The sequence below is a fragment of the Pempheris klunzingeri genome, chromosome 13, assembly GCF_042242105.1.
Source record: "Pempheris klunzingeri isolate RE-2024b chromosome 13, fPemKlu1.hap1, whole genome shotgun sequence".
Taxonomy (NCBI): domain Eukaryota; kingdom Metazoa; phylum Chordata; class Actinopteri; order Acropomatiformes; family Pempheridae; genus Pempheris; species Pempheris klunzingeri.
Window position 1 is genome coordinate 24,327,629 of NC_092024.1, and position 22,439 is coordinate 24,350,067.

The 22,439-nt window shown below is 43.5% G+C and overlaps 1 protein-coding gene across 1 annotated transcript in view; it reads left to right on the top strand.

Annotated features, from left to right (window-relative positions):
• The window catches only part of LOC139212420 (neuronal PAS domain-containing protein 3), a 294,675-nt gene that overhangs the window by 116,136 nt on the left and 156,100 nt on the right, over window positions 1-22,439 (top strand). The window contains exon 3 of the mRNA XM_070842965.1: window positions 8,454-8,698. Coding sequence (XP_070699066.1) covers window positions 8,454-8,698 — 245 coding nt within the window. The remainder of the gene's footprint in view (window positions 1-8,453; window positions 8,699-22,439) is intronic.

Sequence of the window (22,439 nt, forward strand, 5' to 3'; positions counted from 1 at the left end):
AATCTCTCCCTCGTTTTCATCTTTTCTAATCCCTCCCTCTCCCTCCCTCCCTCCCTCCCTCCCTCCCTCCCTCTCCCCTCTCTCCCTCCCTCTCTCAGTAGGATGGAGGGACTTAGTAAGAGTTCTCTGTTGGGGTTCCTACTGATCCCTCCATCACTCCAATCCTATTGGAGGATGATTAGCCTTGTAACGATGCTGTGTGTGTGTGTGTTCAGCAGCAGGAGGTGTAGCCAGGGATTACACACACACACACACACACACACACACACACACACACACACACACACACACACACACACACCTTTATCTACCACTTGCTGTTGTTATAACCACCAAACAATGGTTTTATTTCTCTGTTTTTATACTTCATGCGTCCAGGAGAGAGTAAAACTCACTGCTGGTTTATTCTCTATTTAAAGGCTGAGTTCACCCAAAATGCACAGCAGCTTTAGCTCCTTCTCCCTCACACACACACAGTCAGATAGATCCTCATGTTTGGTGGTAACGGCGCTAGTTTAACACATAACGGTGAGTTTTTGGTCGCACACACACTCTCTGAAATCTCCCTCAGTCTCTCCAAACTACTCTTTCTCTTCTGCACACATTCCTTATATTCTCTGTCTCCCTCTTTCATCTCCTCTCCTCTCCTCCTCTCCATCTCCCCCCCCCCTCTGTCTCTCCCTCTCTCTCTCTCTATCTCTCAGCAGGTAGATTGGTTTTGGCACTCAGTCCCCTGATCGGTGAACACACACACTCGTAGCGAGCGGCGGTGTCATCACTATGGCGATGTCAGCAGGCGGGGCTTAATCCAAAGTGACACTTGTTCTCTGCCTTCCTTTCCCATCGCCATGGAAGCAATTACCCTCCTCCTGAAGGGCCTTTTGTCTGAGAGTGTGTGTGTAGGTGTGTGTGGGTGTGTGTGTGTGTGTTCTCGTCCTACTCGGAGTTGACGGGGTGGAACCTTGGCTGCAGGTCACCTGATTGGCTGAATTGAAGGACGGGAGGGGTGAGAGAGAGAGAGAGAGAGAGAGAGAGAGAGAGAGGGGGTAGCAGGTTAAACAGAACAGGAGGAGAGAGAGGTCTCATCTTTCTTCTTCTTCATCTCTATTATCTGTTTATCCCTTCTTCTTCTTTTATTTGAGTTAGATTTAGCAGAAACTAAACTTTTGCATAGTTGGGGAAACTATTTTAAAAGTAAATAAAGAGCGAGTTCTCTAGATTTTAATTCCCTTTTCACAGAACACCACTGTGGATACTACAAACTATCAAATATACAACTGTCTTCTTCAGTGTTACCTCAGTAGAAAAGAGGACAAGACTCATGCAGTGAAACACAAGTTCCTGACAAGGAGCAATAACGGCTAAATCCCTGTTTTAGTGAATGTAGTCTGGTGTGTGTGCAGAGAGCGATATATAACGGCTGTTTGTGGTTAAACCAAAAGGATCTTCCACCAGACTCCATTTATAAAAACAGTAATTTTACCTCGTAGAACACAGGAGTTGCTGGTTTACTGCTGGATTAATTAATTAGTATATTTGTGATATTGTGTGACTTTGCTGTGTAAAAGAGTTGATTCTGATCCATCACACTATTTGTGTAACACACAATGACGCAAACAAACTAAACAATAAGCTCCTGTCTTCTGTGGGTAAAATCCCTGTTTTAGTGAATGTAGTCTGGTGTGTGTGCTGTTTGTGGTTAAACCAAAAGGATCTTCCAGGTCTCTCTCTGTAGGGATCCTTTCCATGATGCTGTCACACACTTAGAATAACACTCTGAGCCTGTCAGTGGATCAAACAAGCTCTTTTAGTGGACCTACTGTGTTATAGTGCTCTGTTCAAAAACCACCAGACTCCATTAACAAAAACAGTAATTTTACCTCTCAGAACAAAGGGGTTCCTCATTTACCGCTGACTTGATCAGTTAGTTTGTTTGTGTTATTGTGTGAGTTTTAAAGGCTTAGTTCAGATCCAACACAATATTTGTGTAGTAAATAAGACAAACAAACTAACTGATGAAGGCAGCAGCACAGCAGCAGCTCCTGTGTTCTGTGAGGTTAAATTCCTGTTTCAGTGAATGTAGTCTGGTGTGTGTGCAGAGAGCGATATAACGGCTGTTTGTGGTTAAACCAAGCATTTTTAGTGGACCTACTGTGATCAGGTGCAGGATCACGTTGCAGCCATTTTTACCAACTCGTCATTTAGACACCAATATGTACAAATGGGGCTTTGAGGTTTAGAAATACTGGAGTTCCTAAATCCTCTAATATTTGCCTGATGTTCAAATCCTCAGTATAAAATATGATCGCTCTGCTTGGCCCGGCTCTGTCTCTGGTCTCTGGTCTCTGGTTTGGCAACAAAAGCAGTTTAGTCGACACTTCGGACGTGTACGACATGTTGTACTGAAGCAGTTGATAAATCAGGATCAGGTTTATTACTTTAACTGTCCCAGACTTCACTTGTGATTTACTCTGTTCCTAAATGAACCCCTTCTACTTTCCCCTACACTCCCAGATTTACAGTCTCTCTCTCTCTTCCTCTGTGAAAATCTCCATCTCCACATTATTTAATTTTCTGTCTTCTTTTTGTTCTTTCACACGTGCACGCTCGCTATCACACATTTTATATATCGGCGCGTCCATCTTAACCACATTCACATCTGTGGAGGCTTTGTTTACGTTTAAACTGTGTGTGTGTGTGTGTGTGTGTGTGTGTGTGTGTGTGCAAACAGAGAGATTTCTATCAGTTGTTAAGGGCCTCAAACTCCACAGATTGTAAAAGTGTGTGTGTGTGTGTGTGTGTGTGTGTGTGTGTGTGTGTGTGATGGCTATCAGCGGTCAGGACCTCAAACCTCCCCAGATTTCCCCGTCGGCCACCGTGCAGCGTTCCTCACAGTTTTATCTCCCGCCTTCATCTCTCTCTTCATATTGCTCGCCGTGTTTCTCTTTATCTCATCGGAGACGTTCCTGCATGGATTTTATTTTATTTCATTTTTTTTTTAAATATTCTTCCTCTCGGTTTGGCCTCTGTGGATGGATGAGCTGATCATGTAAACAGATACTCTGATATCTGGACAGGAGAGAAAAATTAAGCATGGGAGTTTATTCTGAAATATAAACGCTTCAAAAATGGACAAAATGGGGCCTTAAAAGTCAGAATATTATTATTATTATTATTATTCACTGCACATGTGCTGAGGACTGATGTTTGACTGTATGATTTATAAATATATAATATATAAACTTTAATATTAGTGAACACATTTTTTTTCTGTCAATGTGCACTTTTACCTAAGCGCAGCTACAAGCGTCCTAATTTCCCAGGGCAAGTGAAGGCCTCACCATGTTTCTAAGGCTGTGAATCAGACTTGTTTTTCTAAAATCAGATCTTCGCACTGTTACTTGTGTCCCGACACGACCGACCGGCCTGGTCTGGTCTGCGTGGGTTGCTATGGTAACGACGTGGGCATCGGTGAATGCGCTTTTCGGCATCGCTGCCTCCAAATGTGGTTTCAGTCTGTAATCGCTGTCCACGTGTGTGTTTTCCGCTGACCAGACTGTCTGAACATCCATGTGCACGAGCCAAGAAACAGATTCAGGGCCGGCAAAGTCAAAGCCTGCATCCCTCCTCCTCCTCCTCCTCCTCCTCCTCCTCCTCCTCCTCCTCCTCCGATCTCCCTTCAAGAGTGTCGGTAATTTAAACGATTAGCCGAAGACACCAGATATAAACTTACAGCCGTAGTGTTATCTCACAAGTGTGATGACTTGTGGGGTTGAAGGGAGAGCATCAGGTTAAACAGAAGAGGAGGAGAGAGAGAGGTCTCATCTTTCTTCTTCTTCATCTCTATTATCTGTTTACCCCTTCTTCTTCTTTTATTTGAGTTAGATTTAGCAGAAACTAAACTTTTGCATAGTTGGGGAAACTATTTTAAAAGTAAATAAAGAGCAAGTTCTCTAGATTTTAATTCCCTTTTCACAGAACACCACTGTGGATACTACAAACTATCAAATATATACAACTGTCCTCTTCAGTGTTACCTCAGTAGAAAAGAGGACAAGACTCATGCAGTGAAACACAAGTTCCTGACAATGAGCGATAACAGCTAAATCCCTGTTTTAGTGAATGTAGTCTGGTGTGTGTGCAGACAGCGATATAACGGCTGTTTGTGGTTAAAGCAAAAGGATCTTCCACCAGACTCCATTTATAAAAACAGTAATTTTACCTCGTAGAACACAGGAGTTGCTGGTTTACTGCTGGATTAATTAATTAGTATATTTGTGCTATTGTGTGACTTTGCTGTGTAAAAGAGTTAATTCTGATCCATCACACTATTTGTGTAACACACAATAACACAAACAAACTAACCAACAGAGGCAGCGATAGACCAGCAGCTCCTGTGTTCTGTGAGCTAAAATCACTGTTTTAGTGAATGGAGTCTGGTGTGTGTGCAGAGAGCGATATAACGGCTTGTGGGGGCAGGTCCTGTGTCCACCACTTCCTCTCCTCATTGTGTCTGGATGACACTACTTTTTTTTGTCTGACTGGGTAGTGATGTGATGCTTTGACAGAGAAGAGGAGGATCATGGGAGATGCCACTGAAGTGGAAGAGCAGCGGCGAAGAGATGCAGCTGATGAGTTTTAGTCCAAAGACCGGACACACGCCGGCGCTGTGAGAACAGCTCACGCAGTAAATCTGCCCGAGCCGCCGCCCGTCCTGTCACATGACTGATGGCCAGGTTTGACCTCCAATTGACCTGGAAGTTAAACCTGGACCGCCCGGTGACCTTCCCAGCATGCTCTCTGCCCACACGCTCTTAAAATAGTGAAACGGACATGCACATACAGAAACACACATATTTCTTCCTTTCAGCTGACAAGCTCTTTAAAAAGCCATCGACCCACCTCGCTGAACTTTACGACATGACACACACAGATACACACACACACACACACATACACACACACAGATACACACACACACACACACACACAGATACACACACACACACACACACACACACACACAATTCTCTGCCGTGACAAGCTCTTTAAAACACCATCAAGTCACCCGGCTGAACTTTACGACATGGTTTCATTTCATGTTTATAAAACCCAAACACAGACACACACACACACATGCTTACACACACATGCGCGCGTACACACACACACACACACACACACACACACACACACACACACACACACCGATCACAAGTGTTGCATTTACCTACTCAGCCGGTACATGATAAATATGTCTGTTCGAGTCAAGGTCAAACACACCTCCCTGTCCACTCACACACACACACTCACAAATCAGCACACACACGAGCGTGGACACACACGAACACACACACACACACACACATGAACACGCACACACACACACACACACACACAGCAGACGGACATGAAGACGTATTTGTTGTCCATCAACATAATGCTTTCCAAGTTTGTGGAACAAATAAATTCCGTCTGCCCGACTGCTCCTCATTCTCCCAGCAGCCATCACTGCACACACACACACACACACACACACACACACACACACACACACACACACAGATTTCTTTGCGCAAACTAGTGAACATACTCCTTTTTTTTAGAATCAAAAATCTGTGTTGTGGAACTCGTCAGCATTTATATAATATATATATAATATATATAAATATAATAGAAGTCTTCCTCCTAAAACTGATCCTCTTTAATGGTGATCCAGTGATTATTTTATTGTTCATTATTAGAAGATTGTTTTTCCCACATCGATATCCTGCTTAAAGGACCGACAGCCACCAGCATGTCTTCATTTCTGAGTGGTGGCTGCAGGTTGTTCCTCCACAGGCTCTGATAATCTCCTGCTCCGTCCTCACGGTGTGTTCGCTGTGGCCCGAGGCCGTTTCCACGTGCGCGTTGATCCGTCCAGTTTGGCCACATACAGTCAATTATATTACAGTGAAGTGCTTTGGTCGGTCTCGTGGACAACAATGGCAGGATTAGCAGGCGAAAAAAAGAATAAAAAAATCCCACAACACTTCATGCTAATGAGCTGAAGCTGGAGGGCAGCGACATGTGGAAGGTTTTTACGGGTTTCACCTTTAAAATGCAGAAAAAGGTCGTTAAGGGAGAATAACATTCAGCAGGAAAACAAAACCGATAAAGTGGAAGTTTAGGAACGAAATACTGAAATCAGAAAAGTAGCGTGATACACTTTACTCCCCCCCTCCTCCCCCCTCCTCCCCCCTTCCTCTCCTCTTTACTTAGTGTTTGTTCTCCCTGATAAATAAATGACAAGCAGTATGAAAATGATATTCTTCGCCAGATGACAGCCATTATTCATCTCTCGCCCCGAACATCTCCTCCTCCTCCTCCTCCTCCTCCTCCTCCTCCTCCTCCTCCTCTAAAGTGTTCGTCCGTTATCCCTCCATCTCATCCCTCTCCCTCTCTTAACACCCCCCTCTCCCCCTTTTATCCCTCTAACACTTTTTTCCTCTCACTTTCTTTTTTTTTTTTTTTACTCCAGCAAAAATTAATCACCTGTCTGTGTGTGTGTGTGTGTGTGTGTGTGTGTGTGTGTGTGTGTGTGTGTGTGTGTGTGTGTGTGTGTGTGTGTGTGTGTGTGTGTGTGGCCGGCAGGAAGCCCACAGAGGTTTTTAGCAGCTGATTTATTGCCGAGTTAATTCATAACGGCGTCCGATGATGATGAGAGGCCGGAGGAAAATATGGTCGTCTCTGTTGTTGTTGAGGGAGAGAGAGAGAGAGAGAGGGAGAGAGAGAGGGAGAGAGGGGGGAGAGAGAGGGGGAGGGGGGGAGAGAGAGAATAAACATAGCAGCTCCTTCATTTAAAGTAATAGAGAGAAAAGTGATGGAGAGGATGGAGGAGAAGAGGAAGTAATGGAATGAAGGAAAGGAGAGACAGATTGTCCGGCACTTCATAGTGCAGCTTTATTATGAGGTAATACAGTGAAGGAGCGGGGGAGGGAGGGGGGAGGAGGAGGGAGGAGGGGGGGAGTCTGTTGGCACAGGTAGAGGAAGAGAAAAGATTTTCTGCGTTCATGCTCGTGTTCGGACTTCTTCCTCGGATAAGTTCACCAAAGAGCACGTTGTTGTTGTTGTCACAGCGGACTTGGATGTGTTGGTGATGGAAGACAGTGGAGGTGGAGGAAGGAGGTCACATGATCAACAGCTCCTCGTTATGCTCATTAGCGGGAGAAAACCAGAGAGGATGGTCTTTTGTCATAGCTTCAGGGTCTCTGGTCACACACACACTGATGCTGACAAATATGGGAGCTTTAAACAATGAGGAGGAAGTAAAATCACCGTATGAGGAGACGTTGTCTGCAAATAAGAATTGTTTCTCTCGACAAATTGTCATCTCTTGGTGCCAGATGAAGTGTTTCCGGCCTCGGAGTGGAGATATGGTCACTAGATATGCAAATGGAGATATCACAGGAACATTGTTAAATTAATAATTTAGTTTATTCGCCCAATATCATAAATGTGCGTCTAGAAAAACTCTTTCACAATAAAGGAGGAAACCTCGAACAGAGAAACAGACGTGGATCCATCCTGCAGGACGGACGGACGTAGTCGCGCACAGGAAAAGGTTTTATTTGGGTTTTATTAGTGAATATTACAATCTGTCGTCTTTCAATCGTCACTCTTTACTCACTTCTCGTTCTCGTCGCTTTCTTCTCGTCCATGTTGTCAGTTTGAGGCCCCCGGGGGCCACGGGGTCGGGAGGTCTGCTTATCCAGATTATTAAATTATTATTATTAAAACCCTCACACACAGCGACATGCACATGAGATAGAAGATGTTATAGGATGTTCTGCTAAACAATGTCAGCACCATATGTATTTATTTCATGTGTTTTTATTTCTCCCTCTGGATGTGTGGGGGCTCAAGTGTCTCAAAGATGAGACTGAAACAAACACACGGTACTTCATGCGTCTGTAGCTTGACTGTAGTGGACGTTCATGGCCGTCCGTGCAGCAAAGGATCCTTCCTGCACAATGTAATAAAGTTTAATTAAGTTTTGCAGAAGCTTTGCATGAAGATCTCTGTGAATCTGCCGGTCAGCGATCACGCTAACAAACCCCACAAAGACGTGGAAGTTAGAGTTTTGGAGAGGAGGTTCTGCTGCTTTTACTTTGGCCAGTCTTTTTAAATCTAAATTGCTTGACTAGCTCTCTAAGAGCGTGTTTAATTGTTGGTGCAGTTTAAGTGGTGAGTTTCTTGTGTTGGGCCTTATTCGGACATCTTGCAATCGTTCTAATTCATCTGTTCTTCAGTCAAACGTTCCTGCAGAACATCTCCTGGAGATGTTCTTTGATTCGTCTTTAGGTTTGCGGCTCCACCGACACATGAAGCTGTTAGAAGTCAGTCACATTCTGCTCACTGCGTCTTTCCTCGTCCATCATCTAACCTTCTGCTGTCCTTTGCCCTCCACGCAGGCTGCAGGCTCTCAGGAAGGAGAAGTCACGGGACGCGGCGCGATCGCGGCGGGGAAAGGAGAACTTTGAGTTTTACGAGCTGGCCAAGATGCTGCCGCTGCCGGGCGCCATCACCAGCCAGCTGGACAAGGCCTCCATCATCCGGCTCACCATCAGCTACCTGAAGATGAGGGACTTCGCCAACCAGGGCGACCCGCCGTGGAACCTGCGCATGGAGGGACCGCCGCCCAACACGTCCGTCAAAGGTAGGAGGGACGCGGGGAGGGCTGGAGGCCGGGGGGGGGGTCAGTCTTTAAACTGTCTGTGTAGCTCCAGGAAAGAGTTCTTAATGTTTGTGCAGCAGAAAAACGAAAAGGAGCGATGGTTAGTAGAAGAGTAATGGTAAGTTTTTCTACCCTTGAACCAGTGAAGTTCCATTAGAAACTTACAGCGAGCCGTGTGTTGGCTAGTTAAAGCGCAGTTTTCATTCTCTTTTTAGGATAATTCCTGATTTATTTTTGGCTTTTCCTCCATTTTTAAAGTCAGATCTTATAAAGTATTTAGAATAACTAAACACTGAAAAGCCCCACTGCTGGACTTTATTTATAACCTCACTTACATCAGTCAGAAACTGTTTCTCTGCTGCGTGCTCACTGCTCATTGGCTTGACAGCGTTCAGACGTGGATTCAATCAAGCTGTGAGACGAATAATTCACTTTTTCTGATGTCGCCGTGAACTTTTTCTGATGTAATAATAATGCTGGACTGTCGTTGGTGTGTGTTCACTCCAAAGTGTCGGCTTGAAACTCTTTCCTAGTTTTTGTTTTATGTCGACAGACCAAGTAAAACAGAAGATATTATTTTATTTATCATACCGTTACCTGCACATACGACCGATATGGGTGCTGCATTTATTTCAGTATAGTAGTAGAGTCTGCTGGTTCTCCTCTACAGACTGCATTTACTAGCTTGTTTTCTGGGTTTAGACTGAGGTTTTTTTTGGAGGAGGAGGGAGAGTGTTTGGATAGGAGGGACTGTTTTGTGGAGACATGAAGCAAACACTGGATGTCAAGCGAGCCTTGGAATTATTTTATGAACTCCAAGGTGATGTTGGGAGGGTTAGGGTTCATTAGCATGTTAGCATAATTTTTCAAATTGGATTTGATGTGTTTTGTGTGTTTTTTGGCCGAATGTGTTGATACAGTATGTCAGAGTGAAAAAATAATAGCCAGGTCATATAGGAAATGTTGTGCTGAACAGAAGGATACCAAACATGGGCATGTTAAACATTGTTTTATGTGGTATATGAAGACAAAATCAAAAGTATTCAAAAACGAGACTCTCAGGACTCCAAGGGTTAAAAGTGGGGAAACAACGAAATATTTCAAGTTGCGGACACTTTTCACTTGATAGGAAGCAGATTTGGTGAAGTCATCATCATCTGATCACTAAAAGCTGACATATTTCAGTCAGCTTCCCTGAATCGGTAGTAAAAAGTGACTTCTGCAGCAGCTCTGGATCTTCAGACTGCACAAAGGGAAGTTTACGTGTTCAGAATCAACCATAAAAACTCCTTTTCTGGTTTTTCCTCCTCTCTCTCCTCCTCTTGTCTCTGTTCAGTCACCGCTAAATGTAGTTTTTTTTTTTTTCTGGTAATGTAGAAAAGATTAGAGTTTTGTAAAACTGAAAATTCAATTTCAACTTTTAACCAGAATGTAATTGTGAATTAAAGAACTTATTTTGTTTCTACGTTTGAAAAAGTTGCACATGGTGCTAAAATGTCACTACTTTATATATTTTGCTATTGTGACAGATTATTATTGAATATTCTTCTGTCTTTCATCCTTTATAGTTCATGATAATATGAAGCCCCTGAAGCCTCAGCTCTTTTTTTTTTTTCATCCTGTCTTCAAAGGCTCAGTGTAGTTAATCAAATTATGATAATAACTCAAGTTTTTTTTCATGATTTCTACCTCAAACTTACTTCCTTTTCCAGTCCCAGCTATAAACTGACCACCACAAACAGCTCCAGCGTCTCATTTAGCCTCCACGGCAACAAACCTCGTGATTCTTATGCATGTGAACGTGCTAATAAAGGCGTATCGTGCCGACGGTGAGCAGGTCTGCGGTCTGGCCCTTTAAACCGCTATCAAACAACATGGAAAAGCTGCAGAACACACACACACACACACACACACACACACACAGACGGCTAGCTTCTGCGCTAAGTGATTTTCTGTGAAGGGAACATTAAGCTTTGATGAATTTCTGCCTGGAGTACCAGAGTATACACAGCACTTGTGAATCTAAGTGGAATTTGCCTTTGAAATGGGCCCTTTGTGCGACGCACTTAGAGGAGAAGAGGAGCGCTCGCTTTTAAAAGGGACGTTTGGGCTTGTAGGAATGACCCAAAGATGAAAGCAAATTGCTCTGAAATTTCTGGTGGCGTGTGTGTGTTTTGTGTGTGTGTGTGTGTGTGTTTTGTGTGTGTGTGTGTGTGTGTGTGTGTGTGTGTGTGTGTGTGTGTGTGTGTGTGTGTGTGGATATTTACCTGTGTGAAGAGCTGTAATCTGTACAAGAGCAAGATTACACTTCAGTATGTAGGAATGTGTGACTGAAAGTAAATGTTTGTGTGTGTGTGTGTGTGTGTGTGTGTGTGTGTGTGTGTGTGTGTGTGTGTGTGTGTGTGTGTGTGTGTGTGTGTGTGTGTGTGTGTGAGAGTGTGTACATACCCGCGCCACACAACAGCAGATGGCATCATTGTCATCAGTGCTTTGAAGAGGCACATGCATTTTAATGAACAGAACAGAAATGTATACAACGAATCAGTGTGTGTGTGTGTGTGTGTGTGTGTGTGTGTGTGTGTGTGTGTGTGTGTGTGTGTGTGTGTGTGTGTGTGTGTGTGTGTGTGTGTGTGTGTGTGTGTGTGTGTGTGTGTGTGTGTGTGTGTGTGTGTGACTGTTTTGGAGTTTGCAGCACGGTGTGTGTTGAACATTTCCTGTAACAGTCCTGCATCCTGTCAGAGAGAGTCACACCTCAGTCGTACCAGCAGTCACATACAAATGCATACACACCTGTACACACACACACACACCTGTACACACACACACACACACACTTATTCCTAAATATAAATCCTATAGAAAGCCTGCGACTCATTTAAACTTGATCAAAATGGGAGCTTTCAGCTGGTTGCTTCGGTTCAACACTGTTTTCGGTCTCCGTGGTTTCAGGCAGCTGTTTTTTTTTGTTTTTTTTAGCCAACAAGCTCTGATAGATTCACCAAACAGCTCCCAGACACAGTTGGCTGGATAACCGGTGAAGAAAAAGGAACATGGAGCCGCTGCAAAAGCCAGATATTTGTTAGGAGTCAGGAGTTTGTGGAGAGCGGTGTTGCCCCCCGAGGGGTCAAATAAATCTATTATTGCTGCTTTGAACATCACACACTGTATGGTTTCATCTGGGGGCCGTCAGCGCTGCCTGGACCTGCTCCGGCCTGCAGTCACACACAGGTATCAGCCTCGGCCTCTCTCCGCACAGGTAGAGCAGGTTTGTTTTGTTCCCGTCGAGTGTGAATCCAACACGAAGGTGACATGAGGAGCAGGCCGACGTGTCCTCGGTGGGATGACCTGAAACATGAAAAGGTCACTGGGATGGTAGCAGAGCACACACACACACACACACACACGTAGCAAGGTGAGGCCGCTCTCACCTTGTGTATGAATATCATACCTGCACACACACACATACACACACACACACACAGAAAATGCAATTTAATCAGATTCCCCCGTCGTACCTACACACACACACACACACACACACACACACATGGAAACACACAGGACATATACAGTACATGATACACACACACTCTATTTTTATGTGTGTGTGTGTGTGTGTGTGTGTGTGTGTGTGTGTGTGTTCTCTCTCTCGTATTGACTGGAGGAGGATATTCATTCATTAGAGTCAGAGTACTGTGTGTGTGTGTGTGTGTGTGTGTGTGTGTGTGTCGATGCCTATATGACTTTTTCCTTTGTAATTGTGACTTTGTGTGCAGGTGTGTTACTCTGTGTGTGTGTGTGTGTGTGTGTGTGTGTGTGTTGCAGAGTGTTCAGTACAGCAGAGAGTTATTGATTTCGGCCTCTGTGTAGCTGCTCTGCATCGGTCCAGGTAATGAAGATGGCTTTGTGTGTGTGTGTGTGTGTGTGTGTGTGTGTGTGTGTGTGTGTGTGTGTGTGTGTGTGTGTGTGTGTGTGATGACTCCATCCGTCTGACCCACTGAAAATATCCTCACAGTCTTGTTTTCCTCATCTTCCTCCTTTTGTCTTTATTTTCTTTCTCTTCTCCTCTAATATTGGTTTTTTCTTGTTTTCCTCTTTCTAAGGTCACACCTCCCCCCCTCTCTCTCCCTCTCTCCCTCCCTCCCTCTCTCTCTCCCTCTCTGTCTCTCTCTCTCTCTCCCTCTCTCTCTCTCTCTCTCTCTCTCTCTCTCTCTCTCTCTCTCTCTCTCCCTCTCTCTCTCTTTTAGTCCTTAGTTTATCTCATCATTTAATTATCCAAGTTCTTACTTAGAATATTTCTAAAACACTCGTAGCTAAAAAAACAGATAAAAAATGTGAAAGTGTCCTTCGAATAATAAAGAAGAAGAAGAAAAAAGAAGAAGAAGAAGAGCTAGTTAAATACTGTGAGGAGCAGCAGGTAAATAAATGAAGCGCTCCTCTGTAGAGCTGAAGCTGTTTGACCTCCCACCATCTTCCTCCTTCTTCTTCTTCTTCCTCCTTCACCTCCGCTTCTCCTTCCTCACCCTTTTCTCCTTCCTCCCCGCCCGTCCTCTCGCTGCCTCCCATCCCCTTTCTTTCCTCCTTCATCCTTAACTCCATAACTTTCTTCTCCCCATCCTGTTCTCATCTTCCTCTCATCCTCATCCTCCCATGCTCCTCCTGTCCTTTCATGTTCTCCTCCTCCTTCCTCCTAACTTCTCCTCTTTCACCATCCCCCTCTCCTCCTCTTCCTCTAATCTTGCAGCACCCATCCTCCTCCTAATGTTCTCCTCCTTTCCCTTTTCTCCTCTCCTCCTCCTCCTCTCTCCCTCTCACACTCTTCCACCCATAACTTTCTCCCCCTCTCCCCCTCTCCCCCTCTCCTCCGCTGACCTTTGCAGTAATTGACCCATCAGTTGCTCTTCTACAGTTTAGTGTTGGAGGTTTTGACTTCCTGTCAGAGAGTCTCCACATCTGCTGCAGGACGCCGCACAAACAACCATGACCTTTGGAGCATCCTGACACCCAGCCTGTGTGTGTGTGTGTGTGTGTGTGTGTGTGTGTGTGTGTGTGTGTGTGTGTGTGTGTGTGTGTGTGTGTGTGTGTGTTTACTAGTGTGTGTGTGTGTGTGTGTGTGTGTTCGACTGACCACTCACCGTCGGTTGGAGTGTTTCTGTGTGAATTTGTGGCTGCATGTGTGTGTGTGTGTGGTCATACATGTACATACAGTATGTGTGTCCAATAGTGTGTGTGTGTGTGTGTTTCAGCTCCTCTGTGTTTAACTGACAGTCTGTTGCGTCTGTGTGTGTGTGTGTGTGTGTGTGTGTGTGTGACCCCCTCCGACACCTGGCTATTCATTATGCATGCAGAGAGCAGCAGACACCAAAATGCCACACTTCATGAACCAGTCTACAATCAAGACACATACTGACACACACACAAACACACACACACACACACACACACACACACACACTGTACTCAATACGCAAGCAAACAACTTCACACACACACACACACACACACACACACATTCCTATAAACAAACATGCACACAAATTTTACACAATTTTACTCTCACGAAGACACACACGTACATATTAAGAACACACACATAAAAACTGAGCACACACACACACACACTTACACACACACACACACACACACACACACACACACAGTGTGCCATTCATATCGTCGCTGCTTTACATTCTGTATAAATATCTTCTCTCTGGGTTATTAAAATATAAATTATGGCATTTTTTATAAGACCCACAAACCTATTTATGGCTCAATACAGGAGCTCATAAGGTGTGTGTGTGTGTGTGTGTGTGTGTGTGTGTGTGTGTGTGTGTGTGTGTGTGAGTGTGTGTGAGTGTGTGTGTGTGTGTGTGTGTGTGTGTGTGTGTGCGCTCAGGGTCATTTTATGTGGTTTTTAATGTGAAAATATTTCTTCTGTGTCGCCTTTAAGAACCAATTTATCAGCATGAATGTAAGAAAATGTTGCAGTTGTGCAGCCTTCATGATCTCAGATCAGATTAGATCAGATTAAGTGTATCTGAATCTTAACAATCAATACGTTTGATCAGTCACAGACACAGTTTTACCTGTTGACTTTTGTCCAGTCTGTCTGTTTTCTGCCTTATTTGATTCACATCAGACTCAGTTTCATGAAACGATGAAGTTTCCTGAACTAGAAACATATTGATGGTTTGGTGTTTTACTGATTTAAAATCTATCCATTGATAAGGTAAACTTTTATTAAATGCATTAGTCGCTTCTAGAAATAGAAAATAGGAGATAACTGAATATTTTTTGTCAACATGTCTGTGTGGAATTTGAAGCTTTTTGTAGAATAAATATGTTTTTGTGTCGCAGCAGCAGAAATAAAATTTTAACAAAGAACAGATGGAATAAACTTTATAATTAAATGTAGATTACTACATTTAAAATAACAAGTAGTCTTCTAAAGATGTCAGACAGTAAAATACTGTATTCACCAAACATGGATAGTAGCTGTACAAAGACAAAGTGGAGAAATGAGGAAGTTTCAATTAAGAAAAGCAAAAATCAGACTTAAGAAAAGGGTTTAAAGTGTTCAGTGTTTGTAGAGAGAAGCTTCAACATCTTAAAACAGATGAATGTTTAGCAAAAACAAGTTATTTAGCTGTGAGAAATCTGGTGTTAGTGTCGGACTCATTTAGAGTGGAGACTAAAAGTAACGTTAATACTGGAAAATATTAAATGTATGTCTGATAATAAGTCAGTTAGCTTAGCATAGTATATTCAGGATGTTTCCCATTCATTCTAAACTGACAAACATAAATAAAACAAACCACATGTATGTTTTGGGCCTTTAAAACGTTGGTTGGAGGCTGTTTACATGACTGATTGCCAGCTTTTCATTGGACGATTCAAACATAGTAGCTGAGACTGAAGACTTTGAATCTAGCTAATAATAAATAAGACGTCATCCCTCTCTCTCCTACTTCATGAGCCCATCCCAGGACAGCTTCCAAGATGGCTGACGCCGACACCAAGTCCCCGTAGTGGTTTGTGGATGATGATGCTGTGGTATCGGGGCAAAGAATCACATCCTCGTATCCGTCACATTGGCAGCTCTGCTATCATAAAAGCATTAAACGATGTACTGTAAGTCTAAACCTGGCGTGACCCACCCCCCCCCACCCCCTCCACCCCCAAAATGTTGCTGCTAATATCGGATGGAGGCAGCTACATGCGGTGAAACGTCGTCTGTATTTTACGACGACGCTCCGAGAGTCCTCGTGTTCTTAAGTCTGTTTTTATGTGTGTGTGTGTGTGTGTTCACATCCACTTAGCATTACATACAGCCAGACTGCCGCTTTATACAAAATCAACCTCCTGCTTAGTGAGACTGTAAGTACTGGGGGAGAGAGAGGGGGAGAGAGAGAGAGTAGGGGAAAAAAGGGAACATCAGAGGAAAGAGACTGAGTAGAAAAATGAGAGGGATAAAGACGAGACGGGGGAGAAAGAGAGAAAAATAAACGAGACAGTCAATTAGAGAGACAGAGGCTATCAGTGAGGCTGAGAGAGGGAGGCAGAGAGACAGAGAGGGAGAGCAGCGGGAGTCTCGTCTCGTTATGATCCATCTCGTCTCTTTGTACCAGCTGACGTTTTTATGATGCGGCCTGCTGGCTGGGCTAATGGCTTCCTCCATTATACTGAGGGAACACAGTGACCCCGACACCCGGATAAACACAGCGCTCACATCAAACCCCTCCCACCTCCCCGACGCAGCCTGCAGTCCGGCTGTGATTCAGTGCCGCCACACTCAGCCGAGCTGGGCTGCTTTCAAAGGCAGGCTGAGAGGAGGGGAGGGATGAGGGGGGAGAGGAGAGGAGGGGAGGGATGAGGGTCTGGAGCTCTGCACGGGCCGAACCTCCAAGATAAACAAGGGCCTGTAGACGGGCTGACGTTTTCCATGAAGCCCCGCAGATACTGGATGTTTTAACACAGACATTCTGTCAATATGTGAGGTTTCTAGAGAATATTTCAATCCCTTAAATTTGTCTTTAAAGGAATTGCAGATATACTGAGTGTGGCATTTATTCAATCGACTCTGACTTACAGGACTTAATCATTGGAGAATTCACCCATATACTGCACTTGAGATTTGATAAATATACACTTTATGTAAATGTTCATGCGTATTTATATCAACTCACCAAGAGTGACCCTAACTATTCCACTATACCATACTTATTGACATTTTCTATTTTATATTTGGACTCTCTAATCTTGACTGGAGGTTCCATCTTGGTTTATTTCATTGAAAAATCAAATTAGTGTTGCTCAACTGTGGACACACTATGTGATGGGGTCTTAAAACTGATCTGTGATGACGATAATCAGGTAATGTTGGAGTGAATCACCAATTCTTGCTGGTTTCTTGGTTTACTTCCTGTTTTATTCGCCAGTTTCCTGGTTTATTTCCTGGGTTTACTTCCTGGTTTCCTGTTTAATTTCCTGGTTTACTTCCTGTTTCCTGGTTCACTTCCTGTTTCATTCCCTGTTTTACTTCCTGTTTCATTTTCTGTTTGTTTGTTTTGGCTCACTTCCTGGTTTATTGCTCAAATCCTGGTTTACTTCCTGGTTTCCTGTTTCATTTCCTGGTTCCTGGTTCACTTCTTGGTTTACTTCCTCATTTCCTTGTTTCCTGGTTTCATGTTTTACTTCCTGTTTCATGTCCTGGTTTACTTTCTGTGAAGTGTTGCTGGATGGGAAACAGGAAGTGATTTTAACAGCTGACTCTTTTACTTGAGAAGTCATAAGCAGTCTTTCTTACTCAGCTGACAAAAACAACGTAAGCTTAATGTCCTCTAAGCTGTTTTGAAGCTTTTGATCCTGTCACATGAGCTTCGTCGGTTTGCTCAGTCGAACTGTTCAACTTCACGTCCATCCTGCAGAGTTTGTTGATGACCTTTGTTTTGTGTCCTGTGACTTTATAAAGACCACAGTCAGAATCTGATGATGATGATGATGACGATGACATTGGATGTTTTTTTGTCCCACAGATCTCATCAGATCTCATCAGATCTCATCAGATCTCATTAAGTCATCATGAAGCACATTAGCTAAATTAGAGAATTCTCATTTTTTAACCTTGGATGCTGAATATTTAGTCACGAATATTAAATATTAGAGAGAAAATTCAAAACCAATGTGCTTTGGATAATTTCAACATTTAGATTAAATGATTCATATCACAGATTTAAAAAAACAACAACTTATTATTACAATATTAGCAAATCAGTCAGGTAGAAATGCACAAAAATCCAATTTTTTTTAGTTTATGCTCGAACAAATACAGAAGATAGCATCAGTCTGGTCTCAAAGGTTGTTTAACCGGACAGCAGGTGCTTTGTTTTTCTAGTCTAGTCTAGTTAGCCTTGAATTTCCCCTCACAGTGAAGAGATGAGAGAAAATGGCCGACCTCACGTGACCTCTTCAGCCCCGTTACACCCTCCACAGTGAGATCATTATGGGCTTTCTTTCAATATCGTCAATGCTGTGTTGGTTGGACATCCATGAAGCACACGGTGTCTTAGTTTTTAACACATTTTAAGTATCATAATATGTTAGAATAATGGTGTTGGCGCTACCAGGAAGTGCTCTGCAAAAAGTTTTTTTTAGTTTGGAGGTAACTAAGAGGTGTGTTGATCCAGATTTGCGTCGACAGATCATGAGGCCCTCTCCAGCTAACACACCCTGATGTTTCCGTCTGTACGCTAACCCCCCTGATCTCCCACCAGCTGTTAAATTCAGGTTAGCCGTCATTTAACAGCAGGATCGTCGTCCCACCGACGCCTGATAACAACAACAACACGAGCATCCTGAACTAAAGCACAGTGGGACTGAGCGGAAGCATATGAAACACAGAGCCTCACTTATTTGGGCTACATCATGTGCATATTGGAAGATAATTGTTATTTCCTTTCCAAAGACCCCCCATCCGCTTGTAATCACTTCAGCCTTTTACCCACAGATCTCATCTTTAGCCTCAGAAGAGACGAGCCGGCCAGCTGCTGCTTCTTCTCATAATAAACTTGTCAGTCGCGTCTCTGCCTCTCTCGCAGCGGAAACCTGCGGTGTAGCCGTCGGCCCCCAGCTAAGCCCCGCTCGGCTCTGCGCCGGAGACGCCGCTCCGTCCGCCGGCTAAAACCGCTCGCAGTGCAATGCTCGCACTTAATAAACGGAGAGTAATTTGGCCAGCTGCGAGTGTGAGATGTTTTGATTCCCCAGTCGCAGTGTAAAGAAAAATGGAATGACAGAGGGAGAGGGAAACAGCAGTAATTATAAAACTAATTACCAAATGCTGATGATGCCCATAGGCTTTGCATAACTAAATTTAGACGAGGAAATTGCTTTCGGCTGCCGACGTGGCTGCCGGGCGTTTCGTTCATCTGTTTTTTTTCTTTTTTCCACCCTCTCTCTCTCGTCCTGCATGCTGTCACACACTCGCACACCAAAGAGGAAAAAATAATCACCATGGAAACAATTACTCGAACACCTTTTTTTTTTTTTTTTTTCCCTTCTATCTTTTTTCTTTATTTTGTTGGCAAACACAAAACAGCTCCAGGAAATGTTGTTGTCCAACAATGTGTTGTAATGACAGAAAATATAGTTGCTTGTTTCTGTTTACCCCCTGAAAGACGTTACAATTAACTAGAACACGGGGACACTGAGACTGAGAGTCATTCACTTATTGAATCAGACGCTGTTTCTCTCCGCGGGTTTGCATATGAAATGACATGTTTTTGTCTCGCTGAGCGTCTACACAGATTTGTACACAGCTGAGGTCTGATTCTCCTCAGCGGAGCAGTCGGCTGTCTGTTGGATTTCCAGTCGGTGTAACGGTGACATGCAGGACAGTGTGTGGCCCAATGAGGAGGGGGGGGGAGCGTAACGTACCTGCTCGCTTTTGGCAAATTTCAATCTGTGCGCTGTGATGCCATGATGGTGGTTGAGGAGCATTTCAAGAGCTGTTGAGGTCTTTGAGGACTTGCAGGTGCTTCTAAACATCTTTATGGGTTGTTTCCCAACAGTTCCAGGTGTTTCTCAGGGGACTCTTAGGACTTTAAGAGTCTTTAGGGGTCGTTTACAGTTTGTTTTTGATAAGATGTTCCTTTATTAGTCCCACGATCTTGAATCCTTAATGTTGAATTCCTGAATCGTTGGGTCTCTCTCTTAATTAAAGAGTTTGGTCTGAGCTGCTCTTTATGGAAAGAGTCTTGAGATAACGCTGTTATGAATTGGCGCTCTATAAATAAAGATTGATTGATGTATTGATTGACGACTGGGGCATTTACAATGTTACAGCAGACACAAGGAGATATAAAATTGCAGATCGAAGGGTTTTTGATGGGTTGCAGGATTAATTAATAGGGTTTAAAAAAGGTTCCAGGGATTTTTTAAGAGTTTTAAGGGTTTTTTGGGGGAAACCAATGACTAAATAGTTAAGACGTCAACCAGGAACCACAAGGTTTCATGTAATAAAGGCACAAAAAAGAGAGATTTGAGGGTTTCAAGGGGCTGTAGGGTGTTTTAAGGGTTGCAGCCTAAAAGCCCTCACCCTAACCGGAGTGTCGCAGGTGTAACCGTCTTTTAAAAGGTCTTTGGGTTCTTTAAATGAACTCTACGGAGGTTTTTAAGGGGTTACATGTGTCGCTTGATGAAGTTTTAGGGGTTGGATCGCCGGGCCTGCTTATTTCCCAATGGTCTAAAAGGATTCTTCTTGGGTTTTGAGGTGTTTGAGGGGTTCTGGGAGTTATTGCAAACCTGCAGGTGTTATTTAGATGGTTTAGAGATGATATCATTGGTTGTTTACAGGCATGTTTTATATTTTTATAGATTTCTAGATGTCCTTGAGGGTTAAAAAACAGAGTTTCAGGAACGTTTAAGACGGTTGCAAGTGTTTTTCAATGGGCTCTTGGGATGTTTTAGGTTTCTTATATTTATTTGTAGGTTTAGAAGTTAAGATTTCCATTGATTACACACAGGTGTTGCTTAAAAGAGTTCCATGCATTGTCCACCAGGGTCTAGAGTTGTTCACGGGGATTTTAAAGGGTTTCTGGTGGTTCTGATGACTTCTTGAGTGAGTTTAAGGGACGTCTGAATGGTTTCCAGGCGGCCTTGCGAGATGTTTTAGGTGGTTGAAGGGATCCCGTAGATCTTTAGAGTCTTGAGTTGCTGACTGAAGATGATCAATAACAACATCCATGGCAGGATATACATACCTCTGTGTTTGTTTTGTCGATGTAACCTTTCCCATCAGGCCTGTCATTTGTCTGTTTCCAGGAAATCCCACAGTTGTTGGTATCACTTTGTATTAATCATAGTGAGACTCTTGTGAAGGACGTTTACCCATTAGAGCTGATGTCCTTACTAACCCAGTTATACATCTAATGTCCTTTTCTAATCTGTTTATCCGGCTTTCCCTCCATACCAGACAAATGGGACATTATTGGCTTATGTACTGTACAACGTACGGCCCTCAGCAGTCAATCATCCACTGTAATATTCAGAAAGGCAAGCTTTGACACTGAATTAAAACCGACATGAAAAGCGCATGTTGAACAAAGTAAAGTATTTCCAATCAGGTGTAATTGGCTTGTCGGAGCCAGCGGTGATATATGTTGGTAATTAGTTAAGCGGCCTGAGTTTGTCTCAAAGGGTGTTTTTTTATTTTTTAATTATTTCTCTCCCCCCCTCCCCCTCCTCCTCCTCCTCCTCCTCCTACAGCTGATCGTGAATCAAAATGTCAGAATAAACTGGAGAATAAGGAGCTTTTGAAAAAGCTGCAGCACCGATTGCCAATGCACATGATTGGACCGGACGGACGGGGGGGGGGAGGCAGGGATGGTGGAGTTTTACCCATCAGATTCTCGTGGTACCCAGAGTATACCCATCCAATAGATATAGAAATATAGTAACCATGGAAACAGTGTATGTGCCAGAAGAGGCACAATAGGCCACTTAGGCGACCCCACGTGATAAAAAACCCTCATGAAGGAGCAAAACTGCTGCTTTTGTCTCAACTAAAGTTGAAGGACGCAGTCGTTCCTTGAAAATGTAGAAGAGTCTGATTCATCTGATAGGTGAAGCATCCAGAAAACACTGTGTGTGTGTGTGTGTGTGTGTGTGTGATTTAACACACAGTCTAAATGTGTGCGCAGACACAGGAGTAATGAATTGTTCAGAATTGCGTGGAGAAAAAATTAAAGAAATTAACTTCAAACAATCAGTCTGAATGTTTCATTAATTTGGGAGACGTCCACTGTTGCAAAACAAATTTCTCTCGGCTAGATTAATTGTACCGGCCAAAGAAATGATTCTAATTAGGATTGTCACATTTTGTGCGTGAACATAATGAATTTTGTCTGAGTCCAACCAAGATCTACAGTAGCAAAGTGAAATGTCTCTAAGTGTGTGATTAGACGCTGGCCGTGATAATCAGAACTTTTAATGGAGATTACAAGAGGAGTTACTTTTCTAGTTTGGATTCTGAAGCGTTTTTTTTTTCCTAAAATCTAATTTCATGTTGTTACAGAGATGTAATCTGGTGGTTGTGTCGGTTTTTGATTTGCTCTTTTGATTCTCTCGCTCGTCGTGTTTGCTGGAAAGAAAACGCCTGAGGCCGTACTTCAACCTTGTAAAGGGATAGTTCTTATTCTTATTGTTAAGTACTGTGTGTCTGTACCAC